Here is a 15,049-nt window from a genome sequence, read left to right on the forward strand (position 1 = left end):
TTACAAAAAACATTCTTTTTGTAAAGTCTGGTAAAATATTAAAAGGTGATCGCAACTGCGCATCCGCATCAGATAAGTATTTGTTTTTTACGAGCGGTTTCGCGTGATATGAAAATTAAGAGGAGGGTATGTTACAAAATAAATAAACCCCTTTCTGACTTGTTGGTATTTCGGCTGATAAGGTCCTTGGCTTAAAGACTGTCCTAAAAACTTCACGTTTTCCCTCGAAGTTTTGCCTCTGGGCCAAATGTTTCTAATTTTTGGACAACATTTCAGCGGTGGACATCATGAGCCGATTTACCAGCCGCCCGAATGCGTTTATTTACAAATCAGTTGTATCTCAAAACAAGCAGAATGTCAGAGCCGTCGAAAAATCTTCAAACGATTACAGTTGTATAGAAATCGGCTATCAAAGGATACGGTCATGTTCCTAACATTTAAACCACAAAAATACCATATAAGGGGTCTTTCTTTTTCTAATAGATTAAAGTGAGGGTTATAAATACCCCTGAAAATATCAATGGCTAAAAAAGTGGTGTCGTACCATCGTTAATAAAACTATTTTAAGTGCTGTAACCATGGTTACAAAACAGAAAACGTTTAATAAGCGATGAACAGAAGCGCTTTAGTTTTTCTTCCTAATCAGTCATTCAAATTGTTGTTATTCATCAGCTCATGGTTTCGGTCTTTTAAATAGTGCCGGAAAGTCAAACTTTATGAAAAAGCCACAACTCATTAGATTTGGATGATAATTGTTGAAACACAAACACAGTAGAATTGACAATAGAAAACCTTAATTTATTCAGTTCAAGATCGTGCTTGCCTAGAATTTTTTAGCTTTTTTAGCAGTTGGCTTGCATCGAAGTATTTGAGGAATTTTCAAAAATTTACCTTCGATTGGTTTTTCAAATTGATCGTGGAAGTACAATTAAGAGAATATTGATATTCTCTTGTAGAAGTATTAGTAGTAGTGGTAGAAATAGTAATTAATGGTATTAGTACAGGTAGTATCTCAAAAAGTCTGATTTGAACAACTAAAAAAAAATTGATCTCATGGTGGACAGCAGTACAATTACATCCTGCTACGCTCCTTTATACAAAGACAGACAAAGTAAATGGATATTGTAGGGAGAAATTACATGTGAATCACTTCCGTGAGTTAAAGGGTTAAGTCCTCTGGTTTGTATGTTAAGTAATATGCAGGTTTTTATCTTTTCCTTGTTGTTGCATATTATGTTCAGAAGGGAGGTGAAACCCCAACCAATTGACACACCTATTTGTTTGTTTGAGGTTTTGCAGAGGTTTTTTTTTTTCAGCCTTTTTGAACTGTATATTTTTTCTTCTTTTATTGCACACTGAAGAAGGTACTTTTTGTTTAAAGTGCTATAGATACACTTTCATTTCTGTTATCAGTAGGTAAAGCACTGGTCAGAGAAACTCGGTTGGTATAATGAGTTACTGGTATAAATTTTGACTCTATATTATTAATAACTGTAGTTTGTCATGATTTTATAATCATATATTGGTAACACATTCTAAATAATAATAATGAAATAAAAAATTGTTACGGCTTTTTTTCAAATCATTCAGTTGTGTACTTCACATAACTGTTAATAGCTGAAAATTTCCTATCTAAATTATCCATTACTTTTTAGCAAACCGTTTTCTTGCTTATTTTTTTCAACATTTTCTAATAAAGTATAATAATAAGAAAATATTTTGATAATCTATCATAAAATGACGTCACTTCCGACGTGAACCATGACGTAGCAGCTGCATGAAGCAATTCTTGTCCAGGTGAGGAATTTGGAAGCAGGCTGGTAACAGAACACCAGATGAAGAGTATTGCAGTATTCTGGTTCATAAGGAAACCAGTTTACTGTCTGGGCTTTATTTTGCCAGTCGAAGATTAACTCAGGCCACGGTTTTAAACAGCTCCTTTATTGAATCATCGCTTGGAGTAGTCGCGTTCAAAATCCAGTGGTGTCTCACAGTTCTTCTGACTAGCAAGTCGTAATACAGTGAATTCCGTTTATGACGTCATCACGTTATGCGATTAGTAATAATTAATTGAAAATTGTGGCATTAATTAGCTAGCGCAGTAGATAACATATTAAACAATACAGGCTTCATCAACTGAATAAGACTAGCAGTACGCGGTCAAAAAAATTGTGATTCGCATCAGATGTGACCACATCCTAAGATAAACAATAATATTTTGTTATCAACATTGAAGCATCAAAATTTTGCAAGACTTTTACTTCACAGGTCAGCCAATTTTTTTTTTTGTTTTTTTTAAACTGATGTTTATGACTTTCTCATTGAACAACAGCATTTTAAAAACAGACTGAGGAAAAAGAAATTTTCAACTCACAATTCCTGCTGGATACTCTTTATTTTACTGATTTTTATATCATAAAAGGGCAATACCCAAACCGACTGTCACATCAAGAGAATGGAGCAGGAGCCTTGCACTTACACCATGCCCATTCTGATTTTCTTAGCTTTTTTAATGGGCTATTAAAGTAAAGACTGATAAGGGACCTTTTTTTCCAGCTGGTTCCAGAAAAACCCTCAAATCTGTAAATATTAAAGCTGAAAAATTTGCTTGCTACACCATGTTAGAAAAATAGTTATTTTAGAACTTTAATTTTCAACTGAATAAATATTTATATTATTTTCTTTACGCTGTGGTGCCAATCTATGTAAAGTCTTCTTCCCAGCTATTCTTTAAGATGTCACGCGAGGCTCCCTGAGTGTTGCATGACATTCCAAAACCACTGCAAAGGAGATTAACCCAAACATGAACTAAGGTGCCTCTTCACTTCCTTCAAAAAATGCACCTAACACTGAGAATCTCTTGCAAGTGCAAGCACCTTGCAAGTGCAAGCACCTCTTCCAAGTGTAAGCAGCGATGAAAGTCTTCTCCACATCTTCTTCATCATTCAAATCCTCATTACTTTCATGATTCAGTTCTTGGGAGTTTTCTATTAGCATATCTCTAGTTCTAAATAATTCTTCAGGTATATATGTCAGTCTTAAAGGTGAGCTACAATGAATTTCTCCAATATCAATTGGATGAGCTTCTGTGTTGAATATGTAACCTGCAGAGCCAGGATTACATGAAGGTGATTGTGTTGCTTTGATTTGTTGATCCACAGAGCCATTGCTCTGGTGAATGAAATTGTGTTCATCAAATAAAAGATATAAGTAATTGGTTGTCTCAGCTAAGAAAAAAGACTCCACTCTCTCCTCTTGTTCCTGCGTTTTCACATCTTTTATCTAAAAAAATTGGTATGAAACCCAATTAGCAGGGAGAAATCCTTTGATAAAGTATCCTCTTTAACACTTTACACATAAAAATCACTGTAGCCATATTCTATAATTCCTTCAATTTTTCCTGGAAGTAAAATAAAATTCTCAAAAATATTATATTATACCTAGTATATGCTAATAAGTAAAAGCTAAACTATCTTTGAAATGTAGCCCTTAAGAAGTGATAACGTCGCGCAAGGGGCCTTTGAAAAACGTGGAACGTCAAACTCTTTAAAAAAATTGCAAATAACTTAGCTTGGTAATTGGGCGATCAAAAAATCACAGCGCGTGAGCAGTTGTTTAAGCGAAATATGTAATGTCCAATTAACTACAAATAGTTGCATCTTTAAACACAGAGTTGAGAGAAACAAAATAAGAATACCTTTTGATTATTTTCTATTCGAATATACTCATTATTACATTTTGTATATTAACGAAGTAATGTAGCATAATGCACTATATGAGCCCTTTTGTCTACGCAAGTGACGTTTAGTATTCATGAATAACAGAGTGATACGTAATCGTAGGTAATCATATAATACGCAGAAATTATACAACATTGATTGCAAATGAGGGGAAGTCTTCGAAGTTACAGAGCCTTTGGGGATAGACAAATTCAAAATCCTTTGATCCCTCCCTCCTGCGATAAATAATGACGACCCCTTACTCTTCTTAAAGTCTTCTTGAAAGAATAACAGCTGTGTACTAACTAAATCGTTTAGTGTTTCGTGAAGCTGGTGAAAATATAAAACAAATCTTTCAAAGACTAAAATTTTATTTTTTAGGTGTATAGCAAGGGGGATTCATCCATGCCTCAATATAAAAAAATATACAAGATAAAAATCCCATCGAAACAAAAAGAGAACAATCTACACAGCCTTAGAAAGTTCAACGAACGTTCACTAAGCCGGCAAATCCATCAATGTTTATTTTAGCGCGGAACAAGCTTGATCAAGTCATTAGTTTTTGCTAAGTAGGTACTTAATCAAATTATGACAAAAATATGACAGTTCAGAAATCCATAATCTTTCTAGCCTTTCCAGTTTACACCATCAGCATAGGAGGACTGATTGCTGTGACGATACCATCCATTGAGATTTGACGCATGACACGCGCTGTACCACCAGGCTCCTTTGAACATTTCTGTGATGACCATTATCATGATCTCTAGTGGTGACTGGCCGATCATGAGGGAGAGAGGAACTAGTGTTTCCTAAAAAAACAAACTTGGAATTAACGGTAATAAAAATAATAATAAATTTAAATTCTCATAACCCTTATCAAATCATTTGCCGAGATATTTATCGCACTTGAATTGTTCCGTCGGGCTAACAGGACAAGATCCGTCGGCGAACACTTTCAGATTTAATCAACGTCTAGTCTGCGCTGTCTAAGGTTATTGTATTTCGGTAGGTTTAGCTTATCATTTTTTTTTTCCATCTTTGGAACCTATTGCTGTAAAAGAATTGAAGCTTCTTTACTTTAATTTACGCTCTCCTTCCCCGTAATAATAAAAAGGAAAAGTACCGTTATCAGCCTGCACTTGTCATTCTCACTCTTGACATCAAAAGTGTTATACTCAGCATAAGCTGTGTTCTCTTCAAAGTCTTCCAAATCCACACGCAGCATGTTCTTACTTTCTGAGATCACTCGAGGATTCTTGTCCAGTCTCAACCAAAATTCACTTTTCAGGTCATCGAAGCCAAAAGCTACTTATGGAAGCTACAGCAAAGAATGGTTTACCATCTGCAGCAGGAATCATTGAATTCAAGGTCACTGCTACTAAACTAAGGTAAGTCTCCTTTAAACTTAATAGGTAAATATAGAAAGGAGATAGGTGATGAGGAAAAAGAAGATTTTGTTACTTATTTTAATCAATCGGTAGGAGACACAGTGGCATAAATTATTTTTACCCTGGACTCTGGATCAAAAGGACAGTGGCCTAATCAAGTCAGTGCGCTGGACTCCAGTGAACTGATCGCATGACTTTATAGTGTTATGACCGGTTTTAATGTCTTTCAAATTAAAATTTCATGAAAATATGAATTTTTGAACGACGCAATGTGTCGCATTTTTCCTCCGGAGTTAGCAACGGTGATATATATAAGGTTATGGCTTTCCATTTTAGAATGTATCATGCAAAAAATGTTCTCCACAAAATTACTCAATAAGTTAGACAGAAGCACAGGAATGTAAAATAATTTTTCCCTGAAGATTTCGAGCGGCTTTTCGCAGTGTTGAAAAGGGTCATTTCATTCACGCTGAATTTTGAGGCCGGAAACCTTTTTTTCTCTTGGAACACTGCGTGAAATAATCCGAATACGGTCCCTTATGTAGTTCTTATACAGTCAGTACACAAAGTCGGGTACGGAATCTATAAGGAGGTGTCGTGATGAATAAGGTACTGTTTAAGGATCAGTATACGTCAGGCTATGCCAAGAAAATAGCAGGATCTTATACACTTGTAGCAGGATTTCTTATACGCTAGTACTCGTTTCAGTATACATGTTGTATACTGAAGGAGTTATGAGGTATACTGATGTTGTGTAGAACCCGTTCTTTTCGTAGATCTTTCTTATTTTTCAATTTTATTTCATCCGTTATTTTTCCAAGGGCAGTCCTCCGTACGTGCTCGTGATACTTTTTGGCAGTTCCTGAACAAAACAAAAAAGGCTTTAATTTCAAAATTGCGTGATTGGAGCCTGATTATCTGTTATGGACAATAAATCTTGCTTGCAGTGGTGTCCTCTAGTTTTAAATTGCTCATATAGTAAAGTTACGTTGTACAGCAGCTTTATCAAATCCACCTCGGTGGCCTTGGCGGCAAAGTTCATCAACAATCAGCTGAGTTACCTTTGTGTTGTGAGGGCTGGTGACCCTGATATTTGTTAATTCACGCAGTGGAAAGCAGTTTCTAGGCTCTGTCTCCATCGTGGACTGCATTACCTCTCGTCTTTACTGTGTTACCTGAGAACCTCATTTCTCTCAAGCAACCAGGATGAAGAAATGATACAGCAAAACGAGACGAAACGTGCGAAACCACCGAAATGAGAAAGCAAAACGATCGAAACAAAACGAACCTAACGACCAAAACGAACGACCGATATGACCCAAAAATATACATAAAATAACACGGAGGCGGATCTAGGGGGAGCCACATGAAGAACAGTAGTCTATGGTCAAAGGTGAAGACAATCTTTGAATCGTACGTCCTCGATGTGAGAATAACGTAATTTTCTTTTCCAAATAAGTGGCAAATTCTTCCCAGTGCTATCACCTGGGGTAAGATTTCTTGTCGTTCTCATCATATAATACATAGAATTTTTGTGCTTCGCAGAACGAGTTTTATTTAATGGGTAGTCCGCCAGTTCGAACGACATTTCAACCTTCCCTGTCCTTAAAGTGTTCTGACTTCCGGCTCTCTGTTACGACTCTACTTCCAGTTATAGTACTTCCAATTTTGGATGATACTGCTACATCACGTCCAACCATACGTTTTACGACTGGCATCTGATAGTTTTTAAACAAACTCAAACAAAAGAGCCAGCTCTTAGGCTAAACAAAAAGTAGTAAGAGGTCTTATACGCGAAGAGACACCGCCGCCAATCGGCTTTCATTGAATCCGTGCTGACACTTAAGAATGACAACCATTTCATTTCTCCTTACATTATTATCCCTTAATCAAGCATTAAAGTCATGAGAAGAAAGGAAATGACTACCAGCTGAAGAAGCTCTTGATCGTAAAACAAATTCTCCCTGCCATCAGCATATGAAATGTTTAGAGAGCAGTATGGGGAATAATCATCCTGATGTTAGGGTGTAAAGGGTGAAACAAAGGTAAATCGTTTGAGCCTGCCACTGACAAATTTCAAGTTGTTTTCACCAGAGACATGAATTTCAGAGAGTGAATGGTGGAAACCCACCTGCAGATTCCTCAGTAGTTGGGGCGTGCACCTAAAGATATGGACTAACTCACGTCTAAGTTAAAAACTTTACACGAGTTGGGCGCCATAGCCGCAGAGTGAGCCAAAAGAACGGTCTCGGTTTCTTGATTTCATTTCCCCAGCGCATTGAAATTGTGAAAAACCGAAAACTTTTATGTATCATAGATTTTAATCATTTATAAGTAAACAAAGCTGTAAGGAGTCCTCCTTCAGCCTGCAAACCAATGATCACAAGCGATCCAATGGGCCACTTTCGATATATCAAAATTCTAAAATGGCTCCGAGGCTCGGGGGAATAGAACAAAACAAATTTAACCTACTCATCCTTACATTTGGTATTCCTACAAACTCACTTTGTTACATAATCACCTGATGAGCCATATCTTTGGCGTGACAATGTGTTCTTATGATTAAAAGTGCAATATGTTTATCAATAGCAGTGAAAGGTATTTACTCTAACAAAAGCTAACAAAATACAAATAAAAGCAATAAACAAAGCATTTTAGACGTGAATGAAAGTGATCCTCGCAGCGGTGTCGCAGAGGTCATGGGTTCAAATCCCGTACAGGCCTGAATTTTTTTCAGGCCTTATTTTCACTACTGCCTAAGTAGTGCACATCACTGCGAGGATCACTTTCATTCACGTCTTTATCCGCAGTTCAAATATATGACTTTCATATATTCTTAACCGTCCAAAGCATTTTAGAATCATCCACATTACGTTACCGCATTCCAGTGTACACCAGAGCTTGAAATATTTGTTTTCCTGATAGCATTCTTCGGAGTCAAAACATTGGGTAATTGTTTGGAGTTTCGTTATAGAAATCAAAGGGAACTAGAACTGAATTAGCGACTGGGTTTGCTCTTCTAATCTTGGCTTGGAAAAAAATGAATGCTGGGTGATAGCTTTGTGTTCCGTCAACTGAAAATACCAGTCAAAAATTTAAACAATCAAAACTTGTATAACCCAGATTGTAGGAGCGTAGGAAGCGTGATGGCCATGATGATACAAGCCATTGAGATTCGAGGATGACTCTTGTGAGTACCTCAGACCCACCTAAAATTTATGGAGACAGGGTCTTTTCAGCCGCTGCCCCCAGGCTATAGAATGTCTCACCCATAAACATTCAATTGAGTCCATTAGTTTAAGTTTTTTGGTAAAAGATTAAAGACGCATTTTTTCAGAGCTATTTATGATTAACTCTCAATTTCCAACTATGATAAGGAGCTTTCTCATGTATCGCTATGTAGATTAAGTCATTATTACTATTATGATTATGATTATGATTATGATTATGATTATGATTATTATTATTATTATAATTATCGGTTAACTGGCCGATTCTACAGAATCACCTATTCCTATTTTCAAAAACGCGTAGAAAGACTAAGCAAGAAAAACCTGAACAACATTTCGCTAAGCTTCAATATAAGAGTGATTATTACATGCTGAATAGACTTAATCGAGACACTGGTGTTTTTTATTAAAGTTGGTACTGTATCACTGTTGTGCCATAAACATGACAGTTCAGAAATCCACTGGTCTTATTTTCATCTCGGTTCTCTTGAGGGAGTAATTATATCCTTTCCAGTATCTCCAGTTCACTCCATTAGCATAGGAGGAGTGATTGCCACGAAGATATAAACCATTGAGATTTGAATGGTGACAATTATTGTACCACCAGGCTCCTTCGAACCTAGTGGCGCAGTTGCGAACTCCACGATTGTCATTATCTTGATCTTTAGTGGTGAACGGCATACCGCGATGCACAGCAAGAGAGTCACCAGAATTTCCTGAAAAAACGATCCGCACTATGAGCATTACGTTTGACCGACAATGAGCAGTTCGTAATTCAAAAGAAATCATGAAATATCAGATAAGTATAATTTAACAATAATGATATGGAATAAAAGTATTGTTAGTAATATCTATGATTAATGTCGAAGACTCTAGGGATTGAATCACTCAATATGATAATGCAGATGAATATGTTTGCCGAGGCACTCATCAGAGTTGGATTAGTTCGTCAGGTTAGCTGCATATGATCCACCGGCAAATACCTTTGGACTAATCAACGTCCGGTATGCGTTGTTCAGGATTGCATATCGATGAGCTGACATTACTTTTCTGTCTTTGAAAGCTATTGATGTAAAATATGTTAACCATACTTACATTACTCAGCACTCTTCTCCTCCCCCCCCCCCTCCCCCTCCTAGAATGACAAGAATAGAAGCGACGAAATGACAGTTCTACCTGAATAGGAACCAAGGATCAGCTTGTACTTGTCTTTCTCACTCATAACACCAAACATGTTATACTCAGCATATCGAGTATTTCCTTCAAAGTCCTCCAAGTCCACACGCAGCATGCTGTTATCATCTGAGGTCAGCCGGTGAATCTTGTCCAGTCCCAACCAAAATTCACTTTTCAGTTCACCAAAACCATGTTTGTAGTCACTCCAGTTGCGGTAGAAATCAACCGAGCCGTTCAGTCTTTTCTGGAACACTGCCCACCCACCATCGGCTGTTGTTTGGTCACAGAATACATCAAAGGTAGGCAAATCATCAGGTTTGATGGTGTACACGCCGTCAATTGGTTTACCCGCGGATTTGTAGATTTCTGCGCAGTTCCTTTTGACTAAAAATCAGAAAATAGAAATAAACAAAAAGACAAACAAAACGCCCACTTTAAATTGATTGGATGTTGAGTGCTTTTTGTTGCTTTCCTGACTGTTGCTCTGACTGATAAAACTTAATTCTGTATATTAACTAGTACCATTTCTTTTTCCTTAATATCTACCAGCTATATTCATGTAAAGTTACAGTAATAGGCTCGTGAATTGCGTGCATGCGCAAGAGCGAGTTGTAGATATGATGTGGAGAATGGCACTCGCTTGCTCGCTCGCTCGCTCGATTGGTCGATTCCTGTAAACATTTTTTCAATTTTAGGCTTTTGAGTGCATTTGATAATATTTGGCGAGTAATAAACAAACGAAATGGCGACCTTTGTTGCTAAGAGGGGTGGTGGGGTGAAAAAGAAGCCAATGATAATCTTGAAAGAGTTTATTTTTTTCGTTTAAGTTTCAACAAGCGGCGCCAGCGACTGGCAGGCGTGCGAGGATTCACACTGAAATAAGAGAACAACCTTGGTTTTTTATAAAATTGTAATTTACAATCCTTGAACTTGAAAACAATCCGAAGATTCATTAAAAATATCACTAACTCCGAAGCGGAGTTTACAGGTCTTCAAAAGCTTTTTCTTTTATGGCGTGAGATTGGGGACAAAATCGATCATTACATTTCGTATCGTGTGTTTTTTCTGTGTGAAGCAACAAAAGGTGCCGGCGACTGACGAAATTACAGGTTACCACGAAACTCAGATAACACCTAAACAAACAATTTTAGCTACCGATTTTCTTTTAAGTTTCAAGACAATTTGAAGATTCAAAACAAATATTACGTACTAAAATGCGAAAGTTATACACCACAAAATTGATAAATAGGCCTGAATTGAAATTCTATTTTGTTTTTGATTATACGTTGCCTAGCACGTGACCAAAATCTACCCAGGCTGAAATCCAAAATGACGGTGGCAGTCTGGGCTTAGTTGTATCACTCAAAACTCGTTCCTGTATGTCTCATTTGATAAAGAGGGAATCATTCATGTTTTCATTAAGGCAGTATTGCCTTGATTTTCCAATATTTACAATGATAGACAATAAATTTCACTTTTCACCAACATTTACTTCCATCTTTTTCTTTTGAACCAGAAACAAAAATTATATATATTTAAAACACATCATTTACCCTTGTCAAATGTAATGGCATGATCATTTCAGTTGTAATGCCTTCTTATCCAAACGTTACCTTTGTTTCTTTGCTACATTAGCGAACACTGAACTACTGCTCGTACTCTAAATATGACAATCAGCCACAAAATTCCCTGAACCAGATAACATTAAACATAATCCAAAAATCATGTAAGTCATCTGTCAATTTATGAGTTTGCTCACAGACCACTTTGATTAGCTTTACTTCAGTGGTTACTATTTTGTTGCTGAATTCAAGTTTGGGACTGAAGTGAGTAACTCCTCGCGTACTAAACGAGAGACTTGCTCACACAATCCTCTCATTTCACCTTCTTTGATTTGGCAGGTTTCTCCGGTGAATCTTTCCCTACAGACACAGCGAAAACCTTTATAGGTGAATCCAGCTTGACAGGTGCCTCTGTTTAAGCATGGGCTGCTGCTGCATGGATTCTGTTGACAAAACAAAGAAAGCTTTTTTGCAGACCTTCCTTATGTCAAGAATAAGATCGCTTTACCCTAAGAAAATGAAACAATCTCTTCTACCATCTTAGTTCTTAAGAATGTAAAATGTTACCTCGATTGCAAGATATGTGTAACCCGGATTGCTCACGAGAAGGAATGTAGCATGGTTTTCCTCCGTGGCGTTATTCAACTCGCATTTTTGGTTTCCTCCTGCAATAGGTCCAACATTGATGGACACACAATTAGGCTCCATCAAACACATTACTTTGCAGCTCCCTTCGTTTGACACCTCTGCAATTTTGATCGCGTGATTTTTCATGGCCATGTTCGGTATTGCCTCCTTGAATTTGATGTGTCGACTAGCGTCGTCTATGGTAGGCAAAACAAATATATGGTCTAGTTTTCACTCACATGAGAAAATTTCTTATTTTCACTGATGAAAAAGGCACATTAAACCACTTTATTTCAAAACTATACTGCATTAGGACCCTGACGAGTTTTCCCTAAAGGTGATTCTCATCTCTTGAAAATTCAACGTAATTGGGAGGCTTTCATTACCAAAAATTGATCTTTGACTGGGAATTAATGAGCGGAAGAAGACATTAAAAAATATATCAAAAATATTCTCATAGCGTTCATCACCTTACCTCGATATCTGTGAATCCTTTGTTTTAGTTCATCATTTTGAGCCATTTATGTGCATGTAGTGAGGTCTTTTTGAAATTGTACTTTTTTTGTATCTTTTATTCCATAATAGAAGACATTTTGAGTTAGATAAAGCGGATTGTCTGCTTAAAGATGATTTGCTTCGATCAGCAGGTAGCATGTGCAGTTCGTGTCATGGTTTTGAGGAAACGACACCAGAAAGATGAAACACAAGAAATTAAAAAAAAGGGATTTATACTCACCAGTGCAACAGAAGCATGGTGGGAGAACAATTCCAAGGAAGATATATAGAATACTAATGATCGGTTGAGGAGAAAACTTGAACTGCATCGCTATAAATAAATGATTGTAAATTCAAGGTAAAAAATATGATAGTTAGCGTCCCCAAATAGAAACCATCCTATTTTCCTTTAAATTTGAGTGTTGACAATAGTTAGGCAGATGTTCGGCATTATTTGCCAGCTTTGTCTACTTAAAGGGACTCTTAATTAGCACAACATTTCGGAGGCAAATACTTCGGTGAGTTATGTTATTGGTCTAAAACACGTTGTTATGCTAACAGGCTTGTGTCATCCCTTGCGCAAAAAAGTGTGAATTTCTTCATATTAAATATTTATTTTCGACGGTGAATTAACCACTGCAAAATTCAGCGCAAATGGTCTCGGTAAGAAAGGCTTGGTCTAAGAAATATGGATAACTAGCTCACAGAGATATGCTTCTTACCTTCTGAGCCAAAGTGTTTTCCGTACTTGGTTTTGTTCTTGGGGGATATCAATAGTGAAAATTTTATGGCGTCGTGCCTTCCTTCAATGTATAGAACTGTTTGAACCTCTGTAACTATGGTTACAAAACAAAACCGCTGTTTTATACGCCACACTCCTTCGTCCTGTCCAGCTGTTCTAATCGTTGTAAGTCATCAGGTCAAAGCTTTTGTGTTTAAACCTAAATGACTGCGGAGTCTCATCTTACTTCCATTGGATATGACAGTCAATTAATATTTCTATGAAAATCCAATACAATGTTTTGAGGAACATATATCGCAAGTCTAACTCTTAAACAAAGCTGCAAATTTCTTGGTTAAAACACTATCAGCGAGACATGTAAGAAGTTTTAGAATTACACAACGTGGTCCTATTTTCCTTGGTGATATGTGTTATGACAGGTTATGACAAGTTCACGTTTTTCAAATTAAAAATTTATGAAAATATGAATTTTTATAACCACACAACGTGTCGCATTTTCCTCCGGAGTTAACCACAGTATTATATATAAGGTTATGGTTTTCCGATTTAGAAAGTATCTTGCAAAAAATGTTCTCCTCAAAATTATTCTTATTTTCCTGGGCAACCAGGATTAAGAAATAATATCATGAAACTAAGATCCGAAACTAAAACCAAAAACAGCAAAATGATAGGAAATGAGCGACATGCAAAACCACCGAAATGACCAACACAAAAAGATTGAAACGAAATGGACCTAACGACCAAAACGAAACGACCGAAACGACCAAAATGGTAGACAAAAAAAATTGATAAATATAAATGAATGCCCAGGGGTGTCAGATTCCAGTTGTCATATTCATCTCATTTAGATTATGATCTACTCCTAATCTGCCTCACGGGAGTTATCTCTCTATTACCATCAGCTTGGCGTGAGGCGTCGAGGAAACCATATTGAGAAAAAAAATCAATAAAAAACTCACGTACATAGATGTTGTCAATGAATACCGTTATCTGTTTTTTCTTCTCCTTATGCTTTTGTATTCAATTTGGCCGGCGTTTCGTCCTAAAAACTAAAAGAAAAGCTAAAGTGTTTCGTCCTAAAAACTAAAGTGTCTAATTTAGTGTTAGCTGCTCGCGTGGTGGAGAAAACATAAAGTTTCGTGAGACGGCCATAATAATTTAAAAGCCTTAAATGCGAGAGAATATCTGAAGTGAAATCTACATTTTCTGCGGTCGTTTCGTTTTGGTCGTTTTGCTTATTTCGTTTTGGTCGTTTCGTTTTGGTGTTTCGGGTCTAAGTTCATGCCGAAATTGTAAACGATATCACCATAAATTAAGCATTTTGACTCAATATCTGTCCGCTGACAAGAGTGATCTTACTCGAAAGTGCCTTGAAACTCAGGAAAATGGCGATAAAATTCAAGGGGTACATGTCGGCTTTAATTTAATAATTTTTTTTTCACCCAGGAAGCCATGGGCCTAAGTAATGATAAAATATACAATGTTAAAGAGGATGTGATATACTGTTACAAGTAAGCGTTGTACGATACTGTACTTCTCATCGTGCGCGAAAATCTTTTTTGTGGTAGGGTACTCTTGTTCAAAGAGGCTGTTATTAACGACAAGGTAACTTAGGTCTATCAGCTTAGTTGATAATGCAAATGTCCCCGTTAAGGGTTCCTAACGCTACCATTTCGAACGCCCCTCAACAGAGCTTTATTAATAACATTATTTTCGTCGTCGCTCGACATAATTCCTGTGAATACCTTGACCCTCGTGCAAAAAATGGAAAGTAGCTTACAAATATATTTTCTTACCTTCTGACTGACAAAATGTTTGTTGTACTTGATATTGTGTACGTGTGTGTCAGAAGTGAAAGTCGTGTCTTGTTACCCTTTAGATAATTGTTTGAAGTGCTGAAACTATGGTTACAAAACAGAACGGTGGTGAATGAGTGGTGAACATAAACGCCTCAGACCTTCTTCCTGTTCAGCTGTTCTACTTATTTGTGGTCATCAGATCATTGCTTTTGTGTTAACTGTGAGTGACTGGTTTTCTCTATGTAGCATTGAATAAGTATAATAGTCAATGATATAACTCAATAAAAGTCCAGCAGATGAGTTTTGAAAAA

General features: G+C 36.8%; 2 protein-coding genes across 3 annotated transcripts in view; one reads left to right on the forward strand and one right to left on the reverse strand.

Annotated features, from left to right (window-relative positions):
• Positions 1-15,049, forward strand: part of LOC113677429 (putative tRNA N6-adenosine threonylcarbamoyltransferase) — a 272,358-nt gene that overhangs the window by 134,087 nt on the left and 123,222 nt on the right. The window lies entirely within an intron of this gene.
• LOC149047937 (microfibril-associated glycoprotein 4-like) lies at positions 7,410-14,704 on the reverse strand. 2 transcript variants are annotated; one of them, XM_089199951.1, is made up of 6 exons: positions 12,920-14,704; positions 12,439-12,528; positions 11,643-11,899; positions 11,398-11,518; positions 9,514-9,897; positions 7,410-9,053 (listed from the first exon to the last, which is right to left on the reverse strand). In XM_089199951.1, exons 2-6 carry the CDS (start codon positions 12,524-12,526, stop codon positions 8,788-8,790), a joined length of 1,116 nt encoding a protein of 371 aa, XP_089056077.1. In that variant the 5' UTR covers positions 12,527-12,528; positions 12,920-14,704; the 3' UTR covers positions 7,410-8,787. The 2 variants fall into 2 exon arrangements, with proteins under 2 accessions (XP_089056077.1, XP_089056078.1); XM_089199952.1 differs by lacking the exon at positions 12,920-14,704 and having other exon boundaries at positions 8,391-9,053; positions 12,439-12,656.

This window comes from Pocillopora damicornis, chromosome 3 (genome assembly GCF_964200805.1).
Source record: "Pocillopora damicornis chromosome 3, jaPocDami1.2, whole genome shotgun sequence".
NCBI classification, from domain to species: domain Eukaryota; kingdom Metazoa; phylum Cnidaria; class Anthozoa; order Scleractinia; family Pocilloporidae; genus Pocillopora; species Pocillopora damicornis.

Excerpts from the sequence above, each read along its gene's own strand:
- LOC149047937 (XM_089199951.1), bottom strand. The coding sequence starts at position 12,526 with ATGCAGTTCAAGTTTTCTCCTCAACCGATCATTAGTATTCTATATATC. Across the intron at positions 11,519-11,642 it reads ACACATATCTTGCAATCGAG|AATCCATGCAGCAGCAGCCC; the intron begins GTAACATTTTAC and ends TTTTGTCAACAG. Across the intron at positions 9,054-9,513 it reads GATCCTTGGTTCCTATTCAG|GAAATTCTGGTGACTCTCTT; the intron begins GTAGAACTGTCA and ends TCGTTTTTTCAG.